The 25,099-nt window shown below is 40.1% G+C and overlaps 2 protein-coding genes across 6 annotated transcripts in view; one reads left to right on the top strand and one right to left on the bottom strand.

Annotated features, from left to right (window-relative positions):
- HECTD1 (HECT domain E3 ubiquitin protein ligase 1) overlaps positions 1–19,261 on the top strand; it is a 77,459-nt gene extending 58,198 nt beyond the window's left edge. Inside the window, exons 22-43 of one of the 3 annotated variants that reach the window (XM_075192221.1) lie at positions 229–552; positions 798–964; positions 1,940–2,053; positions 2,286–2,462; positions 3,022–3,816; positions 4,116–4,334; positions 4,512–4,645; positions 4,796–4,952; positions 5,803–6,025; positions 6,919–6,973; positions 7,470–7,652; positions 8,237–8,447; positions 10,803–10,888; positions 13,476–13,603; positions 13,733–13,934; positions 14,422–14,559; positions 14,700–15,307; positions 15,528–15,606; positions 15,954–16,047; positions 16,966–17,116; positions 17,812–17,956; positions 18,154–19,261. In XM_075192221.1, the coding sequence (XP_075048322.1) occupies positions 229–552; positions 798–964; positions 1,940–2,053; positions 2,286–2,462; positions 3,022–3,816; positions 4,116–4,334; positions 4,512–4,645; positions 4,796–4,952; positions 5,803–6,025; positions 6,919–6,973; positions 7,470–7,652; positions 8,237–8,447; positions 10,803–10,888; positions 13,476–13,603; positions 13,733–13,934; positions 14,422–14,559; positions 14,700–15,307; positions 15,528–15,606; positions 15,954–16,047; positions 16,966–17,116; positions 17,812–17,956; positions 18,154–18,291 (4,528 nt within the window). In that variant the 3' untranslated portion in view covers positions 18,292–19,261. The remainder of the gene's footprint in view (positions 1–228; positions 553–797; positions 965–1,939; positions 2,054–2,285; positions 2,463–3,021; positions 3,817–4,115; positions 4,335–4,511; positions 4,646–4,795; positions 4,953–5,802; positions 6,026–6,918; positions 6,974–7,469; positions 7,653–8,236; positions 8,448–10,802; positions 10,889–13,475; positions 13,604–13,732; positions 13,935–14,421; positions 14,560–14,699; positions 15,308–15,527; positions 15,607–15,953; positions 16,048–16,965; positions 17,117–17,811; positions 17,957–18,153) is intronic. The other 2 variants (XM_075192223.1, XM_075192222.1) reach the window with 2 other exon arrangements.
- Positions 19,262–19,709: 448 nt separating this feature from the next.
- Positions 19,710–25,099, bottom strand: part of AP4S1 (adaptor related protein complex 4 subunit sigma 1) — a 46,283-nt gene continuing 40,893 nt past the window's right edge. For 2 of the 3 annotated variants that reach the window (XM_075192227.1, XM_075192226.1), the window contains one exon: positions 19,710–20,409. In XM_075192227.1, coding sequence (XP_075048328.1) covers positions 20,273–20,409 — 137 coding nt within the window. In that variant the 3' untranslated portion in view covers positions 19,710–20,272. The remainder of the gene's footprint in view (positions 20,410–25,099) is intronic. The other variant, XM_075192228.1, reaches the window with a different exon arrangement.

Here is a 25,099-nt window from a genome sequence, read left to right as displayed (position 1 = left end):
GATGCAATGTAGCCTATACCTATGTTTTAATGAACATTGGTATAAATAAATGATAGTGTTACATATGTTTTTAGTTTGCAGTACACATTTATAACACAATCACATTAAACTTTAGCCACTTGTCTGTATGTATTCACCTGCTTTCTCTGTGTTCCCGGCTTTCAGTTACTGATGCAATCTAGATACTTGTTTGCGTTTTGACCTTGTAAATATTCTGTATTTTTTCAGAACCGCTTATGAGTGGGTGAACCCAGCTGCGTATGGCTTGGTAGTGGTTACATCATCAGAAGGACGCAACTTGCCATATGGGCGACTCGAGGATATCTTGAGCCGTGACAGTTCTGCCCTCAACTGCCACACCAATGATGACAAGAGCGCTTGGTTTGCCATTGACCTTGGTCTCTGGATTGTACCGTCTGCCTACACTCTGCGACATGCCCGTGGCTATGGGCGCTCTGCACTTCGTAACTGGGTCTTTCAGGTCTCCAAGGATGGCCAGAACTGGACAACTTTATACACTCATGTAGACGACTGCAGTCTGAATGAGCCTGGGTACTAGCCAATTTCTTTTGTATATGTAATATGATTTTGACAGTAGTTACCACAAAATCTGTTTGACTAGCATTTTCTTTAGAACAGTTTAAAAAAAAAAAAAAAAAAAAAATTCCCAACAGTGTTTATTAAGGTGGTGTTCTGAGCGTTATCAGAAATAGTGCTTAATTTTCTGTTTTAGTAAACTAAATGGGTGGTGGGACTATGATTATAACATTACTTATGTATTGTTTGCTATCCTTAAGTTCCACTGCCACATGGCCACTGGATCCAGCAAGAGAGGAGAAGCAGGGTTGGCGGCATGTCCGAATCAAGCAGACTGGAAAGAACGCTAGTGGGCAGACCCATTACCTCTCACTGTCTGGTTTTGAGTTGTATGGCACTGTGACTGGAGTATGTGAAGACCAGCTAGGTATGTTATCCCGGTGTATTATATTACATTACAAGTCATCCCTCTAATATTTGTGGATTGAATTTTCAACATCGACAAACCGTTATGAATCAGAATTTGAAAGAACACTTCACTACATAATGCAAATTAGACAGAATAGTGAGGTTCCTTTTTAATAACGTTATGTGAAGAGAAATAATGCTGTGTAACCCAAAGTATCCAATCAGATATTGGCATTTAAAAGTTTTGTGTATTCATATCAATGAGAGCTGACATATGATTAGTTATTGGTGAAAGCACTATATATTATTAAGCCTTGTATGTAGAACATATTTTGAAATATTGACATTGAGACAAAAGTAATGAGGGATGCTTATTCTTGTGGCACTAACAAAAAAAATGTATTTAGCCGTTAAAGTACTACAAATCACAAGCATTGGAATGAACAAAAAAAGTCATATTGCAATTTTATTGCAATGTACATCTGTCATCGAAGTTTAATATTTCCTTATGCCTTAATTTAGCAACATTTTACGCAACATTTGCATAAAATGTTTTAGAGATAAACATCCTTGATTTAGCAACACAGTAAAAAGTTTGCTTAGTACAGTTTGTCCACTAGTGGAACTGCAAAAACTTTATCATTAAAACAAAAATAACCAGAAATCATTTCATACTCATTAGCATCTTTTTAGGTAGCATCTCTAACAGGCTTTCAGAAGAAGTGCTCAATGAATAAATACAATAAATACAATATCTGTCAGTAGAATTCAATGGTAGAGATTTGAGAACTTAAATGTTGGCTTCATAACAGTATTTAAAGGAACACTAGTAGTAGAAAGGATTACAAAACGAAAAAAATATATACAGGTAAGCCTTTTAGTACCTGTTTTTCCTTTTTTTGTTTCTTGTGGACATGGCTGGGGAGATTATTGGGGGATTGTACTGTAGACCACCTGTAACCCCTCCGACCTCCTCCATGTCTCCGGCAAACAGAAACGCCGGCACAGGCAGACTGGAGGAGTCTTGGAGGTTACAAGGCACAGGCAGGCCCGTCAACACCTCCCACATCCATTGGACGCCACTCAAAAGGCTGGCCGATCCTGGCAGGTGAGGCTGATGGGAAAAAGCAGTTGGCAATGTTAACCCCGATATCATTTGTTTAAAAGAGCCCCTCAATTCTTTTTAGTATGCTATGGTCAACCTTATCCTTTTGCATTGATCAATTGTACACTGTCATCAAGGCTTGTTCTTAAAAAATACCAGTTTGTTTTAATGTTTCTCTGGTGTCATTATTACTGACTATTAATCTGAAAGATGCTGTAATCCTTCACAATGTCAGGTAAAGCCGCCAAAGAAGCTGAAGCTAACCTGAGGCGTCAGAGGCGGCTAGTACGCTCCCAAGTTCTGAAATATATGGTGCCTGGTGCTCGAGTCATTCGTGGCATTGATTGGAAATGGCGAGACCAGGATGGCAGCTCCCAGGGTGAAGGCACTGTCACAGGAGAGCTGCACAATGGTAAACATATCTTATTACTGTTTATCTAGGTTGAACATTGTGTGGTTAGTTAAAAAGCTCTTTCAAACATATCAACATGGGCTCTGTATGCCCATTGTGTTGAAACTTTGTCGCAACTTGACTCTTCAGGGGATTTGTAGCATTACCACATTTTTCTGTGGTGGATTGAATTAATACCTAGCAGAATTAATAAACACATCTTTCTTTTTCACTCTACTTCAGCTTTTTGCCTCTGTTTGCGCTTGCAGCAAAACAAAAATGAGATTTCTACTTTATGCCTTTTTGAAAATGTGAAATGAGTACTTAAACAAAAATTATCTTTCCGATCGATTCAGCCTTTATGTCCATGGTGTATTCACCAGCTTAAACATTGCTTTATTTATTTTTTTCAAATGATCATGCTGCTTTTGTATGTGTGCTTGCTTATTTGTGATTTGTTAATCTCTTAAAAACCACAGTTGGGTTGGGTGCTTTCTATTGGCTTTTCTCTTTGCATAATTCCAATCAAATCTTTTTTGCTATCCGCTCTTCCATCTTACACGCTGCTATCCCTTTCCAGGCTGGATTGATGTCATATGGGATGCCGGTGGCTCTAATTCTTACCGCATGGGCGCGGAAGGAAAATTTGACCTGAAGCTGGCCCCAGGTTATGACCCAGATTCTGCAGCGTCATCCAAACCTATTTCATCCACTGTTGCAGGCACACCACCTTCCTGGAGCAGCCTTGTGAAAAACAACTGTCCTGACAAAGCCCCTCCCCCTTCCGCTTGCACAGTTGCGGGGGGCGTGACTGGCTCCTGCAGTCGCAAGGGGAGTAGCAGTTCCGTCTGCAGTGTGGCAAGTAGCAGTGATGCAAGTCTGACCTGTGCCAAGACAGAGAGGAGGGCAGAAGAACCAGGTTCTGACCTACACAGTGATCCCATCCTTGTGCTGTCTTCTAACCCAGTAGCCCCTGGATCTTCCACATGTCCCCTAGGGGGAGAAGTGGTGATTGAAGGAGGAGAGCGAAAGGCGGGGGATGCTCCAGCCATATCAATGGGCATGGTGAGCATCAGCTCGCCTGATGTCAGTTCTGTGTCAGAGCTCAGCAACAAGGAGGCCGCTGTTCCGAGACCCCTGGGGTCGTCTGCCAGCAATAGACTTTCAGTCAGTTCGTTGCTGGCTGCAGGGGCTCCAATGAGTTCCAGTGCTAGTGTTCCCAACCTGTCATCGCGTGAGACATCAAGCTTGGAATCTTTTGTAAGAAGAGTCGCAAACATTGCCAGGACGAATGCCACTAACAACATGAACCTTAGCCGAAGCAGCAGCGATAACAACACCAACACTCTGGGAAGAAATGCTGTCAGTTCTGCCAGTGAGTATCCAGATGGGGAGGTTATTTTAGATAATATTATGCAAATCACTACAGTGCTAGAATTATGCTATCTGCTGCAACAGAGAAATAAGTAGTTTGCACACATTCTGATGCAGTGATATATGGTGAATGTTACATTATCAAAAATATGAAGCTTGGTGGAGGAGGTGACATGGCATATTAAATGAGTAGCTTAATTGATTGAGAATATGTGAGGGACGGCAGTAACCGATGTCGTCATAGAATAGATGGTGACCAACAAGAAAGGGATGTTAAACATGCTGTTCTTTTTTTCCTAGCCTCTCCACTTATGGGAGCACAGAGTTTCCCTAATTTGACCACAACGGGAACCACATCAACTGTTACAATGTCCACTTCTAGCGTTACTAGCAGCAATGTGGCTACAGCCACTACAGGTCTTTCTGTTGGTCAGTCCCTCAGCAATACTCTGACAACTAGCCTAACTTCCACCTCGAGTGAGAGTGATACAGGCCAGGAGGCAGAATATTCCCTATATGGTAAGTTTTTTTTATTCCATGTCTGAAAAGATAATTAAGTCATCGGGAAACTAGCTCTTGTGTACGTATAGTAGATTATTGGTGTTGGTGTACTTTGTCCTAAGTGGTATCAGTTTTTAATTGTTTCCCAAGTGTCCTGGCTTTCAACTCTTCTCTTTCTCATATTCTGGTCTACAGATTTCCTGGACAGTTGTCGGGCAAGTACTCTTCTGGCTGAGCTAGATGACGATGAAGACCTTCCAGAGCCAGATGAAGAGGACGATGAAAATGAGGATGACAACCAGGAAGAACAGGAGTATGAGGAAGTAATGGTGAGTAAACTTCTTAACCTATTGAACCACTAATGTTAAAAAGAATTTCTAAATGGATATGTCTAGATTAATTTTTATTTTGATTGGCATACTCCCGTTATCTGACTACTTGGCACCCTAGAATAATTCTATTTGTGTTTTACTGGACAGGAGGAAGAGGAGTATGAGACAAAAGGTGGCAGACGTAGAACTTGGGATGATGATTATGTACTAAAAAGACAGTTCTCTGCTCTTGTGCCAGCTTTTGATCCTCGTCCTGGGCGAACCAATGTCCAGCAGACCACAGACTTGGATATACCAGCTCCAGGTATTTACAGATGGGTGATAAATGACTACTATTATAATTAGAATAATTTACAAATGTTGAGCAAGGAATATTAAGTGTTCAGTATTTGTTAATATATAAAAATATTAACTGCACCTTTTGCATACAACACAGGCTAAGCATGAATTGATTAAGTATGTGTTCATAAATATTAGTTCAGCCCATGAAATGTCTGGACTGCATTCGCTGTGTATAGTCACCAGGTCCAATTCAAGTCCAGTTAGCTGGTGATATGTCTGATAATGTAAAGGTTTTACACACTCTTTGTTGTGACTGAGGGCACTAAGAATCCCTTAATTTGATGACTAGAGCATAAAAACACCTGAGACGCAAGTTTTATTGCTTGTAGAAATGCAACAGGTTTAAATGTAAAAGCTTCCATTCTTCTTAAGATTTTTAATTGCCTTTAAAAACAAAACATTTTAACAAAGAAACAAAATTATTTTGGTTTTCTCATTTTGTTAGAGTTGTGACATTTAGGGTAGTTTACGAACTAAAGAAAATGCAGACCCATTTTACTTTTTTGTGAGTGCAACGGCACCTACTTGTCCGGCTTAGTGTATTTCATAGAACACAACACCGGCCCAAAAATTCATGTCCTCCTTTGTAGGACCTGATGAAATTTTGCAAAAGCAAGGATGTAATATCGCAACATAGCATTTGCACAGCAGTTTTTTAGTTCTCATGGATTTTGGCCAGCACCAGTCACCAGATAACCTATTTAGTTTACAAGCAAGCATGTAGAAAAAATATATAATTGATTGGATTGGTTATATTGGTCAGTATGACTTGAATAACTTTTTATGTATGCATTAAATAATTTCAATTACAGGAACCCCACACTCAGAACTCCTGGAAGAAGTTGAATGTGCTCCAGCTCCTAGACTAGCACTTACTTTGAAAGTGACAGGTTTGGGAAATGGGCGTGAAGTTGAGCTTCCACTCAGTAATTTTCGCTCCACCATATTTTACTATGTTCAGAAATTGTTGCAGCTTTCCTGCAATGGAACAGTCAAATCAGACAAATTGAGGAGGATATGGGAACCCACATATACGTAAGTACAATGTTTCTTTTTTGGCTCACTAGATAAATTGGCTAACGTCTTAATCAGCAGCTATAAAATTGTTATTTCTCATATGTCTTATAGTAGTACTTAGGCACTGTGGGGTAATGTTCTATTTAATAGTATGTGTGAGAGTTTAAATTCAGTCATTGCCTTTATTTTCAGAACTACTGAAGTGAATGAAACGGAATAACCATTGCACACATCTATTTTATGTGGCCAATCTTACATTGCGTAAGGTTAATTGTTAATGGCTGTCACATTCGCAGATCAAATTTTAGCATGCACTTTAGAGCTTTGGTAATGGGAGATTTCTTCTACATATAGTCATCAATACAATATTTACATATATGTTAGGATTTTCTCTTCTGTTAGGGAAACAGTGCCATTATAGGGAAGGGTTGTTCTTGCACATGGCTGCATAGTAAACTGATTGACAGAGCAGGAACAGGAGAAATGTAGTGCTTGTTCTAATGTCCTGTCATCTTCCTTGGAAAGACGACCATGTATACGGCATTGGTTGTGCCCATAGAGATCAATGATCATCGTGTGATCTACCTTTAATTCCATTTTTTTGAATGGAGTAGAAAGGTAATAAATGCCGTTTGCACGTAGACTTATTTTGTTTTACTAACCACTGCAGACTATCAACAATTAGGGTTTTACTAATACATGTTGTTTATGAAAATATCTTTAATTTTGTTTAGAGCGCTGCAACGTGTCTTTGTATGCAGTGCTTTGCAAAGTTATAAGTGAAAAGTGTTGAATATTAGTAAAATCCATGCAGCAGTAACATTTTTTTTGCACTCTGTCATAAAGCTTATTGGGTTGCAACTTGAGTGTGCAAATAGCTATAAACTGCTTCCACTTTATTTCATGAACAGAATTATGTACAGGGAGATGAAGGAATCCGATAAACAGAAGGAATCGGGAAGATTGGTGAGTTGCACATAGGCTACAGATAAATATTATAAAACAATCACATAAAGTTAAATGGCTTACATAAAGAGGTCATTCTTTAGGGCAGTCATTTTAGAATGTGAATTACTGCAACATTATAGGTTTACGGTGTGTTATAAGGATATTATTTCTGTGGGCAATGTATGGATTTGGAAAGAAAATGCAAAAGTAGAATAGCATATGAGTTTTGTTGAACTGATTGTCACATGACCTCATACTCGTTCCAAAACAATGAATCACTAACTGTTTATTTCTATTAACAAACAGCTTTTGCTATGGGCCAGGTAAAACATGACTACTATATATTGACAGCTGCTCCCTGCATATTGCTGTATGTCACTTACCAGTCTGTTTTGAATAGTCTGAAGATGTAGGAGTGTTTATCATCCAGAACACAATTCCATTCAGTTTCCAGTAGTAGAGCAGATCTGTCCAGCTGTGAGATGTCCCCTTAATACCGCATTCCCTTCTTCAGGGCTGCTGGTCCGTGGAACATGTGGAGCAGTCACTGGGTACAGATGCTTTGCCAAAGAATGATCTGATCACTTATCTGCAGAGGAACGCAGATCCTAGCTTCTTGCGGCGCTGGAAACTGACTGGAACTAACAAGAGCATCCGAAAGAACCGCAACTGCTCCCAGCTTATTGCTGCTTACAAAGTAAAGCGGGTCTGGGGTGGCTTAATAATTTAGTATATGCTTGTCTTGTCTTCAGAACCAGTGGGAAAATAGTTAATTTGACAGATTTTTAGGTGCCCATACACGGTGAAATTTTTACAGCCAATCAGGCCTTTTACTTAATTGCAGCGCTTATGGGCCTGAAAAAAAAAATCAGATATTGGTTTGGACAGGTATTTAATTCAAGTACTGTATCTGACCATGTATCCTGTCATTATCCTATCAGATTAATAATGCCTTATTGGTTCTGGCTGTTTGGCTTAAGTAGCAAATGAGAAATATGTCTACCCATGTATGTACGTGGTCAAACCTGACAAGAGATTCGGCTACTTGGCTCAAGCGGACAGATCGGCCTGTGTGTAGCCAGCTTCACTATTGACTTCTAATAATCCTATGCAGAACTATGTGATGTTTTGTTTGTTTTCTAATCATATTTGTGAACATAACTCCAAGGACAAGATTGAATATTGTGCGATGGCAGATAATGCCGGGTAGTGCTGTAACATGGAATTGTATCATTGTTTTGGACTGGTTCACATCTGATCATCATTCTGTTCTACTTGCAGGACTTCTGTGAGAATGGCTGCAAGTCTGCAGTGATGCCAGCTGCTCTTGCTACACTACAGAGTGCAGATATTTTAAGTCATGCCCGTGAGCAGGCTCAAGCAAAGGCAGGCAGCGGGCAAAATTCGTGTGGTGTGGAGGATGTTCTGCAGCTTCTCCGCATCCTTTATATTGTGGCCAGCGATCCATACTCTACTAGGACACCACAGGAAGGTGAGCTTTCACTGAGCCTCTAGTGGATCTTATTTATCTGACCCTTATAGTGGACCTCAGTGGACATAAATGGTTTGTTCCTTGTATATGATAGTGTCTGTGAAAAATAAAGTGCAGAACATGTGGTAGATGTCTGAGTATTGCTAGTGGAGATATGTTTGAAGAAGAAGCAGGTTTTCAGAGATAGTTTCAATATTTGAAGGCTGGGGAAACTCTGAATGGCTGTGGTAGGGAATTCCATAAGTGGGTAGTGGCACAGTGAATCTACTTAGATGAGATCTAATAGGGCGCTTCACTCAGGTGTGCAGCTGTGTAAATACCTCAGAGTTTCCACACACAACTCCACAATAAAATACACTGTAATACACAAAATGGTACGTACACTGGCGCTCCCGTTCTTGAAACACAGAGAACTTCTAAATCAGAGAGAGATACACTCCCTCAATCCTCTCATCATGTGAGGTACATAATAAAAAAGAAAGAAAACCAACATAGCATAATAACGTAAAACATCAAGTATAGTCAACCACCACTATGGGCATGTATGGAGTGTTCAAAACTTGGTGATGATGATAAGTTTCAATACAGCACCCGTGATCCTTCCTCCAATTTCCTCTCCCTCAGGGTATGAGCTTACATTCAGGAAGTCAAATATAGGCCTGTAGAATAATTCTCCGTTTCCTTACAGACGTCTCAGCACGTGTGTTGTCACACTCCACTCCAAACATATAGAAATATACAAAAGAAGGAAACAAAGCAACCGCACTGGTGCATTATCTCACAAATACATTTATTCCTGATAAAACAGTGCAACTAGTAAAATCAATGAATATGATCAGAATCAATAAAAATGGCCCCGTACCAAATGTCCAAGATAAAAGTGCCTGTATACAATAAAACACTGCTGCAGTTCAGGTCCAAAGTACACGATAATGTCACCTGGGCATTTGATCATCGGGTCATCAGCCAACGTGTTTCAACCCGATATCATGGGTCTTTATCAAGGCATCATTGATATGTGCTGTATTGAAACTTATTATCATCACCAAGTTTTGAACACTCCATACATGCCCATAGTGGTGGTGGACTATACTTGATGTTTTACGTTATTATGCTATGTTGGTTTTCTTTCTTTTTTATTATGTACCTCACATGATAAGAGGATTGAGGGAGTGTATCTCTCTAAATGTAGAAGTTCTCTGTGTTTCAAGAACGGGAGCGCCAGTGTACGTACCATTTTGTGTATTACAGGGTAGTGGCACAGGTCAAGTGTTAGAGGCGGGAGGTGGTTATCAGAGATGAGGTGCAGGTGAGAAGTAGATCTAAGAATGGTGTGCGGGAAAGTATTTAGAGAGGAGGTTTGACATGTATGGGAAGGATTGTTGGTGGTGTAGAGAGCTTTGTAAGGAAGACATTTGAGTTGGCAGATATGGGGAGCCAATATATGGATTTGCACAGTGGTGAGCGGCAGAGAGAGTGTACTAGGGCATGTATACCCTGCTGATAATCAGCAATAGATCACTGATAATAACGGTCATGCCAGCTATTATAAATGTTCTAGCATTGCTGAAGGGAAAACATGGATTGGGTCCCCCCTGAAAAAAAACAAAAGCAATCCTCTTAAAACAATGACATGTAAAGAAAAAGTATGAATGTTAGGTACTACTACAGTAATGTGTAGTAAATGTCATGCAGAAATTAGGTCACCCCAGACCTACAGAAAAGCTCCATCACTCTAGTTTTCATTATCCTTAGACACTAAATAAGGTATTTAGATGTGAAATCTATTTCTGGGTCTGCACTAACTGCATGGATGGAAAGCTATTTTGCAAATTTTCCCTTTAAGTAATGCTAGTATAAAGATATGCTTCTTTCAATTTGATATCAAAGGAAAACTGTATCTGTCAAGGCAAATACACAATGTAAAGTTGTCTCGGTAGCAAGATCAAAAAAAAAGGTAATTTCCATTTAAACCTAACTAACACATCCCAAACAGTGAAATTTGTATTCATATGTGATGAGAACCCTCTAGTCATCAGGTACAGGAAATAATTGTACTTTCAGTAACTTTGGTTTGCAGTCAAGTGTTTTCTCCATTGACTTCTAAAATGTGTTGCAGTGTTTAAAAGAAAACAAACCCCCCACCCCAAAAAAAAAACAAACCCAAAAACAATATGACAGGGTCATTGTTGTTTTTTTGTTTTGTTTTGTGTGGTTTTTTTTTGCTTTTGGATTTTTTTCCCCCCATTTCATATTAATGTACTAAATATACATGTAAGGTGTAGTAGGTAGAGGGGAAAAGGGACAACAGGAGAATACAACAGTTTAATTGTTTTGTCTATTTTTGTTTTTCAGAAGATGAGGAGATGCTTCTTTTCAGTGTTTCTCCTGAGGAATTTACCAGCAAGAAAATCACAACCAAGATACTGCAGCAAATTGAGGTCTGGATTGGTTGATGTAACATGTCTTAGTAAATAGTAGCATTAACAGCAGTGTTTTATGCTAAATGAAGCCTGGTGCTTAGTATTGACAGGGGAAATTACTTTTTTTGCATGATGTTTTCTGAGGCTGCAGGAGGGTATTCCAATCCTCCTACGAAGCACAGCAATGTAAAAAAGTGGACTCTCTCCTTTTAGTTTTCCTTCTCCTCTACAGTTTTTCAGTAGCCCAACAAGGAGACAAGAAAAATTGAGAGGAGCAAGAATAAAATATAATCCCTTTTTATCCTTCTGCAGCCAGGGGACACAGGATGTCCTGAAGTCACTCTCAGTGTAAGGAGAGGAATGGCTAAGAATGCATAGCCATCTGAAGGACCTTACTGCTGAAAACTGCCTCTGCTGAGGCAGCAACATCTGGCTTGTAAACTTACAAATGGCATACATTGACAAACCGCTGTCCACATTGCAGACTTGCCCTGCCAGTGCCCTATGACCACTACACACAAGAGACCAAGCCCCTTGGTTGAGTGTCTTAATCCAATGGAAGTTGAAATGAAAGGAAGCTCGCCAGCTATTTGTGTCCGGGAACAAACAGAGGGTGGAACTGGCAGAATTCCTGAGAAATAAACAGGTTACCATACACAGTGCACAACATCTAAAGAGTGCAGCATTGTCTCCTTGGGATGAAGAGGTTATCACAACTCCTGGTTAATATGAAAATGAGAGACATGAGGATTTAACTGTAGGCAGAGTATGCTGCCTTCTTGTGAAACAGGAAACAATAGGGCTGTTGGGGACAGAGATGCACTTAGGGAAGAGAAAGGCTTCCGCAACCCCCCCGCTTTTTATTGATCACCTCATTTGCGAGGCCCTTCCCTTTCAATATTGCTTCAAGTTCAACACTGCTAAATCCACCGCTGGCAGGCTTGATGGAATAAGGAACCGTGGTGGAAGAGAATTATGCATTGGCTGGTTGACAGAGAGATGATTCAGTTTGGCATATTGGGACCTCCTGGGCAATGAACAACACCCAAACTCCTTTAAGCCTAAATTTCAGCAGAATCCAAGGACTCCATGGAAGCTGGGAAAAAGGAACATGACCCGGAACAGCCACAGGACTTACAATGTGTTGGTCAGAAGCTATCCTGGCTCCCATGACCTGACCTCATAAAGTAGATCTTGTGATTTCAACAAGATATCAGCAGATTCATCTCTGGCATCCCCCAGATGTCCATGAATACCCAAAACATCTTGGCGTGAAGCGTCCACATGGGGTCTAGGCTTTGAAAGCTCATGGAGTTTGCCTCCTGTTTGTTCACCCTGGAATATAGACCACTAAAGCTGGGTACACACTACAGAAATTTCGACCAACTTATTATGTCGAGCAATTTTACATGCGATCGATGTTCCGATTGCTCGGTCCATGGACTGCATACACACTAGCCTTGTTTAGGACGATAAAGGGAAGAGCGGACGTCCCTTTAGCGACTTTTTACAGCCATGTTGTCGTGAGCAATGACTGTAATTTCGTACTCACTGTTGTTGATCGGTTGTAAGTTTATACACACTACACAGCGGAAACGAGATTGGAACGAAAATATTAAACGGTACAACCAACCAAATGAGGCGATAATCGTCCATTTGGGCAGACTTTCGACCATCGTGTCACTGCACACACTGACCCGACTTTTGAACGAGCGGTCGTATGTCGGCTGTTTGAGCCGATTATTGGACGAAAACAGTGTAGTGTGTACCCAGCTTATGTTGGCCAGAACAAATGTTTCTGCCTATTGCAGAATGCAAAATACTTTATTTATGGCCTTGAGGATGTGAGACCCCCTCTGATGTTTAATATAAGCTACTGAAGTGGTATTACCCATCTTGAGACTGACCATGAAGGAGCAATGTGTTTGTGGACAGGACTAATTAAAAAGCGCTGAGCTCCAGAATGTTGATTAGAAAAGTGGACTACTGAGGAGACCATATCCTCTGGACATTATGTTAATGGAGAAGCGTCTCCAGCAATGAAGGCTGGAATCTGTTGTGACCTCTTGGAGATGAGGACAGGAGGGTCTCCCTACCAGCAAATGGGTCTGGTTCATTGACCACCTTAAGAGGGCAAGCAACCTGTGAAATTGTTAAATGGGACCCATGAGAGTGCTTTTCCCGTAGCACAATTGCAAGGAGGGGGACGGGAAGGTGGCTTCACATGTGGAGCTACTGACAAAACAGAGAAGACACTGATGGCCATTTGAGATGGTGACGCCAGAAATTCCACATCCATCATATCACCAATTCTATTTTAATCACTTCATCGGGAGAAAGTTGTTGAGGGCCTTTAGATCCAACATGAGAATGAACCATGTTGGATCTAGGCACTAGAAACAAACTAGAGTAGAAACTCCTCTGGAGCTTCTTCTAGTAGGAGTGGAATATAACCCTGCATTTGTGCTCTTACTGAAGTAAGAGAAATAGATACAAGATAAAGCCTGGCACTGTAATCTTTTAGATTTTCTTTTGCAAGGAGCAATGGTATGGATTAGGAAGAATTTATATATTTGATGTGTATATATTTTTTTCTGTTTTTCAGGAGCCACTGGCTCTTGCCAGTGGAGCTTTGCCAGATTGGTGTGAACAACTAACCAGCAAGTGTCCCTTCCTGATTCCCTTTGAGACGCGGCAGCTTTATTTTACATGCACAGCATTTGGAGCATCCAGGTACTGGTAACGCAAAAGCTTTAGTCACATGACACTGTGTGGTGTGTAAATTAGTGTATTTTATATTGTAGAGCAATTGTGTGCAGAACATGTACATAATGTTAGTGTAATTATTTTTATTTTGTGTAGAGCTATCGTGTGGCTTCAGAACAGACGGGAAGCCACTGTAGAGAGGAGTCGGACTGCCAGTGCAGTCCGCAGGGATGACCCCGGTGAGTTCAGAGTGGGACGTTTGAAACATGAGCGAGTGAAGGTCCCACGAGGGGAGTCACTGATGGAGTGGGCAGAGAATGTCATGCAGATTCATGCAGATCGCAAGTCTGTGCTTGAGGTAATCCATTATGGCTCAAATAAATCTTTTATTAACAGTTTCTTTGTGTTCTTTTCATTCTATCTATTGTAGTAAGAGGGGTTGGTTTTTCAACTGCATATCAGCAGTGAGCTGAACTGTGGCACCTCCTGCCTCTGAAACAACTCTCCTTTTTTGTTAACCTCTTGTTTGCTTTCACTGGATTTTTTGTAGAATTCATTTAGATTGGTTAAATTTTGTATCTCATTCCATTATGGTGATCGGACTATACTATTAGCGCATAAACAAAAGCCACTTGTGTGTTACAAGAATGGATTTCAGCACATAAGTTCTACTCAAGTACTAACTCATGTACCTCAGCAGGATAATATAACAGGTCCAAAGATCCCTCTCTCCTTTATTTCTCTGCATAAAGAGATGTTTTATGGGTAAATTTCATTATTTTTTAAATACCAAAAACAGCAGTCAGCAGATACGTCAATGTTCTTTTATACTGTTTTGCGTACAGGTGGAATTTCTTGGAGAGGAAGGGACTGGGCTGGGCCCCACCCTTGAATTTTATGCCCTGGTGGCAGCTGAGTTCCAGAAGACAGACTTGGGAATCTGGCTATGTGATGATGACTTCCCAGATGATGAGTCTCGACAGGTAAGCATGCACAAACCAAATAAAATCAGGCTTAAGTTTTTCTAAGTACTTATTTTACTTTTCATTAGACAGTTTATAATTAAACAGATTTTTTAAAAGGGATAAAAATTGTGCTCTTTAATACCTGTATTATCTCCTAGGTCGACTTGGGTGGTGGTTTGAAGCCTCCTGGGTATTACGTCCAGCGGTCATGTGGATTGTTCATAGCTCCCTACCCCCAGGACAGTGAGGAGCTGGACAGAGTGACCAGACTCTGCCATTTTCTGGGTATATTCTTGGCAAAATGTATACAGGACAATCGCCTAGTAGACTTGCCCATTTCTAAACCCTTCTTCAGACTCATGTGTATGGGAGATATTAAAAGCAACATGAGCAAACTGTTGTATGCCTCTCCGGGTGAGGAAAGTGAGCACTGTACTGAGAGCCAATCAGAAGCCTCCACAGAGGATGGACATGATGCCCTCTCTGTAGGAAGCTTTGAGGAAGACTCCAAATCGGAGTTTATCTTAGACCCGCCAAAGCCAAAGCCACCAGCCTGGTTCCAGGGTATTTTGACATGGGAGGACTTTGAACTTGTGAACCCACACCGTGCCCGGTTTCTCAGAGATATTCGGGAGCTAGCATTGAAAAGGAGACACATCCTGGGCAATCGCAGCTTGTGTGAGGATGAGAAAAACACACAACTCCAAGAACTGATGTTAAAGAACCCATCAGGGTCTGGGCCTCCTGTCAGCATTGAAGATTTAGGGTAAGTCAGGGGCCAGAGAGGAGTTTCTTAAGTGATACATATTCATGTTTTTTTTCTGTGGTGCTGTGTTAAATGTTAGTTGTAAACAGATCTGGTCACTGTCAAATATTCATTATGATATACACATTGATTACTCCCACCAAAGCTTTATCTTCCTTTCTTTGTAATGACTTAAGGTATGCCATTTCTTTTGACTGTTATCTTTGTTGCTTTATTTCAGGCTTAATTTCCAGTTCTGTCCTTCTTCTCGTGTTTACGGCTTCAGTGCAATAGACCTAAAACCTAATGGTGAAGATGAGGTAAGGAAATGCTCTACCCATTCTGTTCCACTGACATTGCCCTCTTCTCCCTTTTTGTTTAAAATAAGCCAAGAAAGATGAATAGACTATTGCAATTGTTCATGTAGGGATTTTGCACATGTGGAGATTATCAGTTTTTTTCGCTGGAATGTTAAGTGTGGTCTTTACATTCCAGCAGTAGACTGAGCCTTTTTGAAAGTTTAGCTCATCTCACTTATTCCCATATTCTGCTTCAGCAGAGCATATTCTCTCTTTTACAGGTTTTAAACTAATAATGAGATATATTTTGAACATTACATCTGCATTTATTTTACATGGAGCTTACTAACCAACTCTCTTTGCTGCAGATGGTGACTATAGACAATGCTGAGGAGTATGTAGATCTGATGTTTGATTTTTGCATGCAGACCGGTGTGCAAAAACAAATGGAGGCATTTAGAAGTAAGTCTTAAAATGTTAAATTTAAAAGATCACTAAAAATGAAATGCAAGTTGTTAGTATAGTATTCAGATATATATGGAAAAGATACAGGCGCTTATCGATATATTAATACTTTGCTAAAGTAAACCTAGTAATGGGCTCTACAGGACATGTTTTCGCGCATAAAATGGCAGATAACAAAAGCAGCAAGGAAGATGGCTAAAGGGTTTGTCAATTATGGGAACAAATTTGTACCCTACTCGCTAAACATCATCACTTGGAGAGAACCTCTACAAAATAGAAGCTGGTGTCTGACTGGCAGGGGGCTTTTTATTTCATGCCTCCTGGAATGTAGGGCTTCAAATAAAGCACCTCAAAAAACTATGCTGAATATTCACATCAATAAAGTGTTAAATCATTGCTACCCGTTTTGGAAGCTGAGCTGTGTATCTACTATTAGAAAGTATGAAGTATATAATGTTTACTGAGAGAAGAGGCTTGGGCTCAAGCACACAGAAATGCTCTTTCAGTGCCCTATTAAGACACCTGGTTAGTGGTTTATTTTTTTTGGAGCCTTTATTCTATATTCACTGGCGCACTCATTGTACGTGCATGTGCCGGAGTTCTACTCAATCAGCCAACAGTCCGGAATTGGCATACGAACTTAATGCAAGCTGGTCATTAAGCTCTCCACGGTTTAATAAGCACAAGTCCCTTATTCGAACGTCAGCAGTGCCTAATGCATTACCTGCATTTTTATGTTGGCCACCGTAAGTGTCAAGCTCCTGCACACTCACCTCAACTTTTAAGGTAGCAGTGCCCCCCAGATAGGATGTAAAAGAAACCAACATAATACAGATAGAATGCAATCATTAATATTGCAATTAAGATTTAAAGCACAGTCTTATTCTAATTATTTGTGTATGGTATCTTGCCTAGGTGGCTTTAATAAAGTATTCCCTATGGAGAAACTGGGTTCATTTAGCCCTGAGGAGGTCCAGATGATACTCTGTGGCAATCAGTCTCCTTCATGGTCTGCTGAAGACATTATCAATTACACAGAGCCCAAGCTGGGGTACACAAGAGAGAGGTATGTTGTTTATTTTTTATATTAGGATATATGCAAGAGTACCGTTTCTCTAATGCACATCGTAAGTCTCTTGTGACTGGAGGTGGTAAGCACCAGCATAACCAGACCCATTTATAAGTGTTTTTGCCATGTTGATTTCACCAAGAATTGTTAGTCAGCTGTTTATAAGTGCCTTTTTGTGGGGTGTTTTTTTTTATTGCCAAAATTCTCGGTTGAATTCTTATTGACCAAACTAGTAAAATATTTTTCGTGAATTTGTTTTTTAATATATGACTTACTAGAGGATAGTATGAATGCTTTGTAATCTTTTGTGAATTTGTCATAATAAAATTAGTATATGCATAGCCACATTTAGTTTTTTTTAAAACGCGAAGAAATATTACAAATCCCAGAAGTAGCTTTAAAATAGAAAGTAAAACTGAAGTTAGTAGTCATATTAAGAAATAAATTGGTTTTTTTTTATCTTTTCACAAATGAATTCTAATCTCTTACAGTTAACCTCTATTAAAAACATAAGTTTTTGCTATAGTCCTCTCTAAAAATTGTTATATAAACCTTACATTTTAAAGATTACTTTCAAAAACTTGCAACATTGAAAGAACTTTTGAAGATCATTTGTTTATTTAAAAGATTGTTTTTAAGTAAAAAAAAAATTTTCATTTTGTAGTTCATCTGTATTTGCATTTCCTTTGCAGCCCTGGCTTCCTTCGCTTTGTGCGGGTCCTCTGTGGCATGTCATCAGATGAGAGGAAAGCATTTCTGCAGTTTACAACTGGCTGCTCCACATTGCCCCCTGGAGGTCTAGCCAATCTCCATCCACGCCTCACAGTTGTTAGAAAGGTGAGGACTGCACATTGTGAGATTGCTTCTCTGTTTAGCATTACACTATAACCGAAGTTAGAAGTTTAGCATAATTTTACAACAGTTTTATTGTGCATTTAGTAAGGTTGGCCAAGTGAATGTTACCTTGAATAGAGGCAAAGATGGATGCACATTAAGGGTGTGACCTAATTCATCTTTTTTTTCCCCCCCCACAGGTTGATGCTACCGATGCTAGCTATCCCTCTGTAAATACTTGTGTGCATTACCTTAAATTACCGGAATATTCTTCGGAGGAGATAATGAGAGATCGCTTGCTTGCTGCTACCATGGAGAAAGGCTTCCATCTGAACTGAGAGCCAACCTTGGCTGGCAGGACACAGCAATTTGTTACTAGCAGCACTCCCCTCTCTCTCGTGTTCGTGTGCTGAGAAAAGACATGGCCTTTCTTCCTCTCGCTGTGTGTTCCTTACACCCCTCTGCGAGGCTTTAAAGGAGAGAGTGGGTGTAATGCCTTTTTGTTTTGTTTTACTGTTCGCTGCTAATGATAAAATGGTCTCTGGCATGACTGACTGAAAAAAAAAAAAAAAAAAACCCAGAACAATTAATCTGCCATTTCATTTTGGCAGCAAATGATTTAGAGGACAGAAAGAAGCCTCTAATATATGCCTCTTAGGGTCATTGCTTATCAGCACTCAAGACATTTGTAGAAGTGTAGCGTCTGTTGTATGAACATAATACACTACGTCAGCATTCCCCAGTTTCCAATGCTCTGCACCCTCCTCTAATTTTGCTAGCTTTAAACTAACCCATCAGAAAGCTGCTTACATGAAACGTAGAACGTTAACAGACATCTGAAGCTTTCACTTCCTCTTATACTTTTATTTTGTTAATGGTGCCTGCACTATTTAAATGCCTCTAGTGTTTACTTTGTATTTTCTTTCTCCCTTACTTAGTCTTGCACCTTCGTTATTATATTGTCCTCCCTAATCTGGAGGGATAGAATTTTTTTTTTTTTTACATTTTTGTTTTAAATGCCCCTGCTATGCATTTTGAACTTAAGTGTTTGTGCAACATGCAAATAATGCTATTATGAGTTCAATCCATACAAAACATATATACTGGCACAAGGCCATTTACCCCTTCCCTGTCCAGGGTAACTTAATACTCCTGTGTAGAAGGCTGTTCCTCGCACTTAAGGGGTTAAAAAAAACAACAAATGTTTTGCTCTCGTATTTTCTTTGTATATTATAAACATTTATTTAACTTGTTGCAGTTTGAAGTAAAAAATAAAAAAAGGTAATAAAGAAATTAAAACAGAAAATACACATTTCCAGTATGTGTGCTGAAAAATAACTATTAAAACAAATATTTGCAGAGTTAAAAAAGCCATTTTGAATCTTTCCTCTTTGTAAACACATCCCTCTTCTACACAGTTAAAGAATTCAAGCATAGCTTTTAGTGTGACTTAATAAATGGATAGACTGTGGTTTATTGCAGTGCTTCCAAACACACTGTGAATGCAGCTTGGATTTAACCTGGAAACAGGGATCATCAACCACTACAAAGAATGGAGCAAATATACAGTCATGGCCAAGTTTTGAGAATGACACAAATATTATTTTTCACAAAGTCTGGTGCTTCAGTTTTTATAATGGCAATTTGCATATACTCCAGAATGTCATGAAGAGTGATCAGATGAATTGCAATTAATTTCAAAGTCCCTCTTTGCCATGACAATGAACATTATCCCAAAAACAACATTTTCACTGCATTTCAGCCAAGTTGAATTGCAGAGGTCTTTAAAAAGAAGGGTCACACTGCAAATATTGACTCATTGCATAAACTTAATATAATTGTCAATAAAAGCCTTTGACACTTATGAAATGCTTGTAATTTTACTTCAGTATACCATAGCAACATCAGACAAAAAGGTCTAAAAACACTGAAGCAGCAAACTTTGTGACAAATAATATTTGTATAATTCTCAAAACTTTTGGCCATGACTGTACACAGAATAGATACCGGACCATTCTAGTAAGCAGCTCATAATCTATTTAAACTAAGGCCTGTGTGTATAACCACTCAATTCTTCATTGGAATTGGTTGTTCCAATTTTAGGTGAATAAAGCTGTGCTTATATGCTGAAATGTAAATGGGGCATGAAAGGTGCAAAAATTAACATGGCTTCTAGTCATTGTCAAGGAGAGTACAGCTTATTCCATGCATCACCTCTTAATATCAATGTGGTGTTTGTGGTACTGTAGCATGGACGCAGATCTGGAGGAGCTGAAGACCGCCTCCTTGGCATTTCTTGTGTGATCCTTTCGAAGAATTTCAACTGTCTCCAACTTTGTCTAGTACAAGTAGTGGCGCGAGGATCCGACTCTTATTTGTCTCCACAGCACAGCCGTTTAACACCATCTCATCCAAAATTATATGCACCTTGTCAAGATTAAACATGATCTGGATGTCTGAGTGAAGGAGTTGACTTTAGAAAAAGGTGTTTTTTAAGTTCTTACAATACACATATGTGAGTCTTCCTTTAATTGTTTTCTAGATCATTGTTTCTTAATGCAACCAAGTACTGTTAATGTTTTAAGAATTTCACAATCTGTAAATTCAATTGTACAAAGATAAGTAAATGCTTAAAGTCTTGGCTGAGAACCAAGGTTACAAAACAGCATTTCTCTACTCTTCATGCAAAAGCAAATGTGTATTTCCCCGTTCATCAATTTAATCAACTGACTAATTATTTTTATCCAACTAGTTACTAAATTAAAATAGGCACAGGGAAATCCACTACAATGACTAATAATTCAGAATTAGAGTTGAAACCATATCTAGTGCATTGTTCTCAACTACAATACTGTACAATAAGGTTATGCATTTAGGGATCAAAAACAAGCACGCAATCTCTAAATTAAATTGGATTAATTTAAGGGATTCTAGAATAGAAAAGGATTTGGGAGTGCTCATATACAGACTTGGCAATAGTGCTCAATGTCAGGCAGCAGCTGCAAGAGCAAATAAAGTATTGGCATGCATAAAAAAAGGGCATAGATGCCAAGGAAGATAGTGTAATTTTGCCACTGTATAAATTGTTGGTAAGAATATCTGGAATATGAAGTACAGTTCTGGGCACTATATAAAAAAAAAAAAAATCTATATTTTGGAACTAGAAAGGGGTTCAGAGAAGGGTGACAAAATTGATAAAGGGGATAGAGTAATTAAGTTATGAGGAAAGGTTAGCCTGTTTAGGGGTCTAAGAGCAGATATGAATACTATGCATAAATACATTAAGGGTCAATACAGAGAACTTTCATGGGAACGTTTTACGCCGAGAACTATACACAGGACACGTGTTCACCCCCTAACGAGAGGAAGTTTCATAACCAGCAAAGGAAGGGGTTCTTTACAGTAAGGGCAATCAAGATAAGAAATTCACTGCCAGGGAAGGTTGTGATGACAGATTCAATAGATATGTTTAAGAAAGTGTTAGATATTTTTAGCTGAAAAGTGTATCCAGGAATACGACTGTTAATTGAAGGATAGTAGAGGATATAGGGATAAAATAGGACTGCAATGTTGGGTTTGGAGGTAGTTATCCCGATTGAAACAGATAAACAGTTGCTTAATCTGGATCAATTTACAATATAAATGAGGGATCGCAGGAGATCCAAAATAGGTTGAACTTGATGGACAGAGTTCTTTTTTTCAACCTCATCAACTATGTATGGTTCAGGTATTCTAATGTATCTCAACAACTTTATCAATTCACCTGTGCTCATTAAAGGAGATCCACAAAAACATCAGGACTGTTGTTTAATGATAGGCAAAAGAACCACTGTTATAGAGAATATATAGTCTACATAGCCCGGTACCTCTAGCTGTACAGGAGTATTTGACTATAAATTACAGTTGGTTAATTAACTCAGAATGGGAAGTGAGACTTGACAGACCTGGTTTGGAATATTGTGTTATCCTGCCAACCAACGTTGCAATGTAAGTAGCCAATATTATCTGCCTCATAATGGTCCGTGTCACTGCAAAGTCCTCCGGGTTACAAGTTCCCAGGTACGATGACCAACTGTAGCGTAAATCAGTAATGCAAAATTCAGGCATGAAGGACCACTGGCTGACTAAACACAAAAAAGCACTCTAGTGAATGATCAGCTCGTCAGTTGTGGTATCTGATGCTACGATCAGATCTGTTAAGGCAAGGACCATTTTATCACCTCGGTTAGAACTTCTGTGTAAAAGGTGTGGCTGTTGAAGCCATGATCCTCGGAGGTAAGGGTCTATCTGAGCTGAGCATGTGGTACAAAACCATGCTTTGGGCTTCACACCCTGCTTTTATTTCTCAGCATTGAGGACACCATTAATCCTGACCAAATCCCCAACTCCATTTGCTGCAGTCCCACACTTGCAAGGAACCTCCACCATGCTTCACTGTTGCCTACAGATACTCATTATTGTACCACATTCCAGCCCTGCATTTCAACAGATGGAGTTGTGGATTTGGTTAAGACTAATAGTGTCCTAATTGCTGAGAAATACAGGCAGGTACTTATCCATCATGCAATACCATCAGGGAGGCATCCGATTGGCTCCAACTTTATTCTGCAGCAGGATACGACCCAAAACATACAGTCAATGTCATTAAGAACTATCTTCATCGTAAAGAAGAACGAGTCCTGCAAAAAAGGATATGGCCCCCAGAGAGTCCTGATCTAATCATCATCAAGTCTGTCTGGGATTACATGGAGAGAATGAAGGATTTCAGCAAGCCTACATCCATAGAAGAGCTGTTGTTAGTTCTCCAAGATGTTTAGAACAAATTTTTGAAGGAACTCCCTGCCGAGTTCCTTGAAAAATTGTGCAAGTGTACTTGAAACAATAGATGCTGTTTTGAAGGCAAAGGATGGTCACACCAAATATTGATTTGATTTAGATTTTTCTTCCGTTCCTTCATTTTGTTAATTGATAAAATGGGATTTTTATACATATGCAAAATCCGTTTCTCTTAATCCATTGGGGGACACCGGGAACATTGGGGTATAGAGTAGTGACAGGTGAACTGGCACTTTAACTTTTAGTTAAACTAAGCCCTAGCTCCTCCGCCTCTATACCCCACCTCCTGTCAGAGCCTCAGTCTATGTTTTACCAAGCCCACAGAAAGCGGAGATAGAGGAAAAACAAGCAAAGAGAATAAACTAACAAAACAACATTCTCTTCACAACAAGACAGCATGTCAAACAGAAGGAGAAACCAGAGCGTTTAAGGGTGGGTGCCCAGTGTACTCCAATGAATAAGAGAAAATGATTTTACGTAAGTATAAAAATCCCATTTTCTCTATCATCCTTGAGGGACACCGGTAACATTGGGAACATCCCAAAGCTGCCTGGCGGGAGAGAACGTTCAGAAGAAACTGCACAAAGCACCTTTCTCCCAAAACTTGCATCCCTGGATGCAAATACATTACATTTGTAAAATTTAGTGAATGTGTGTACAGACGACCACATGGCCGCTTTACACAATTGTTCACTGGAGGCACCATGACGGGCCACACAAGAAGCACTTACAGAGCTTGTAGAATGCGCCCAGAGATTATCTGGGATAGGCTCCCCAGCCCCACTATAAGCTTGACGGATAACAGCCGTAATCCACCTAGCAATAGTCACTTTAGAAGCTGGCCAGCCTCTTTTGTGAGCATCGTAGCGGATCAATAGATCCTCAGTCTTGCGCAGTTTCTGTGACCTTTTTACATAAACTCGCAAGGCACGAGCGACATCAAGATAACGAATAGACTCGTAGTTATCCGAAGACGAGGAATCGGTCAAAGCAGGAATGACAATGTCCTGATTTAGATGAAATCTAGACACAACCTTAGGAAGGAAAGAGGGCTTAGTTTGAAGAACTGCCCTGTCTTTATGAAAAACCAGCAGCGGAGACTTGCAAGACAAAGCAGCAAGTTCAGAAACTCTGCATGTCGTAGAAATGGCCAACAGAAAAACCGTCTTCCAGGTTAGGAATTTAAATTCCACAGAGTTCAAAGGTTCAAAAGGCAGATGCTGTAAAGCATTCAACACCAAATTTAAATCCCATGGTGGAACCGGAGGAACATATGGAAGTTGTATATAGAGAACACCCTGAATGAAAGTTTGCACATCGGGTATGACAGTAAGTTTTCCCTGAAAGAAGAGCGAAAGAGCTGACCCCTGACCCTCGAGAACTAAGACACAAACCTGCATCCAAGCCGTCCTGCAAAAATCTAATTAACCTAGCCAAGCGAAAAGAAGAGGTAGGATATCCCTTCTTTTCACACCAACCAATATATCTAGACTCTATGATATATTTTTGCCGAAGCCGGTTTTCTACCACGGAGCATGGTCTGCACCACCCGATCCAAAAAACCCTTAGCTCTTAAGATCCTGGCCTCAACAGCCATGTCATTGCAAACCTAGATGATGAAAGGGACCCTGAGTCAACAGGTCTGGACGTATAGGCAAACGCCACGACCGACCGGCCATGAAGAGCACGTCGGTGTACCAGGCCCTGCACGGCCAATTTGGCGCTAATAGAAGCACTGGAACACCCTCTCTCTTCACCATTTTCAATACTCGAGGAAGCATGGCTATCGGAGGAAAAGGGTACACTAAGTGGTACCTCCAAGGGACAGACATGGCGTCTACCGCGATTGCCCTGGGATCTCTTGCACGGGAACAGTAGCGTGGAAACTTGTGATTCAACTGAGAAGCCATCATGTTGACATCCAGCTGACCCCATGTCTCCACTAACTGCTGAAACACCTCCGGATGGAGGGACCATTCTTCTGAGTGCAGAGACTGCCTGCTTAAGAAATCTGCTTCCCAATTTTCTATTCTGGGAATAAAATTGGCCATAAGCTCCGTAACATGAGCCTCGACCCACTGAAAAATCTTGTGAGTCTCCCGCATGGACAAGGGACTCTTGGTGCCACCCTGATGATTGAGATATGCCACTGCTGTGACATTGTCTGACTGGATCTTCACTGGTCTTCCCTGCAGCAAGTGTTGCGCACTCACAAGAGCATGAAACACTGCTCTCAGTTCTAAGACATTTATTGGAAACTTGGATTCCCTCCGAGTCCAAAGCCCCTGAAACCGAGCGTGAAGACAGACA

The sequence above is a fragment of the Mixophyes fleayi genome, chromosome 12 (genome assembly GCF_038048845.1).
Source record: "Mixophyes fleayi isolate aMixFle1 chromosome 12, aMixFle1.hap1, whole genome shotgun sequence".
Lineage (NCBI taxonomy): Eukaryota > Metazoa > Chordata > Amphibia > Anura > Limnodynastidae > Mixophyes > Mixophyes fleayi.
The sequence above is the reverse complement of the archived record's forward strand: the minus strand, read 5'-3'. Positions and strand labels throughout refer to the sequence as shown.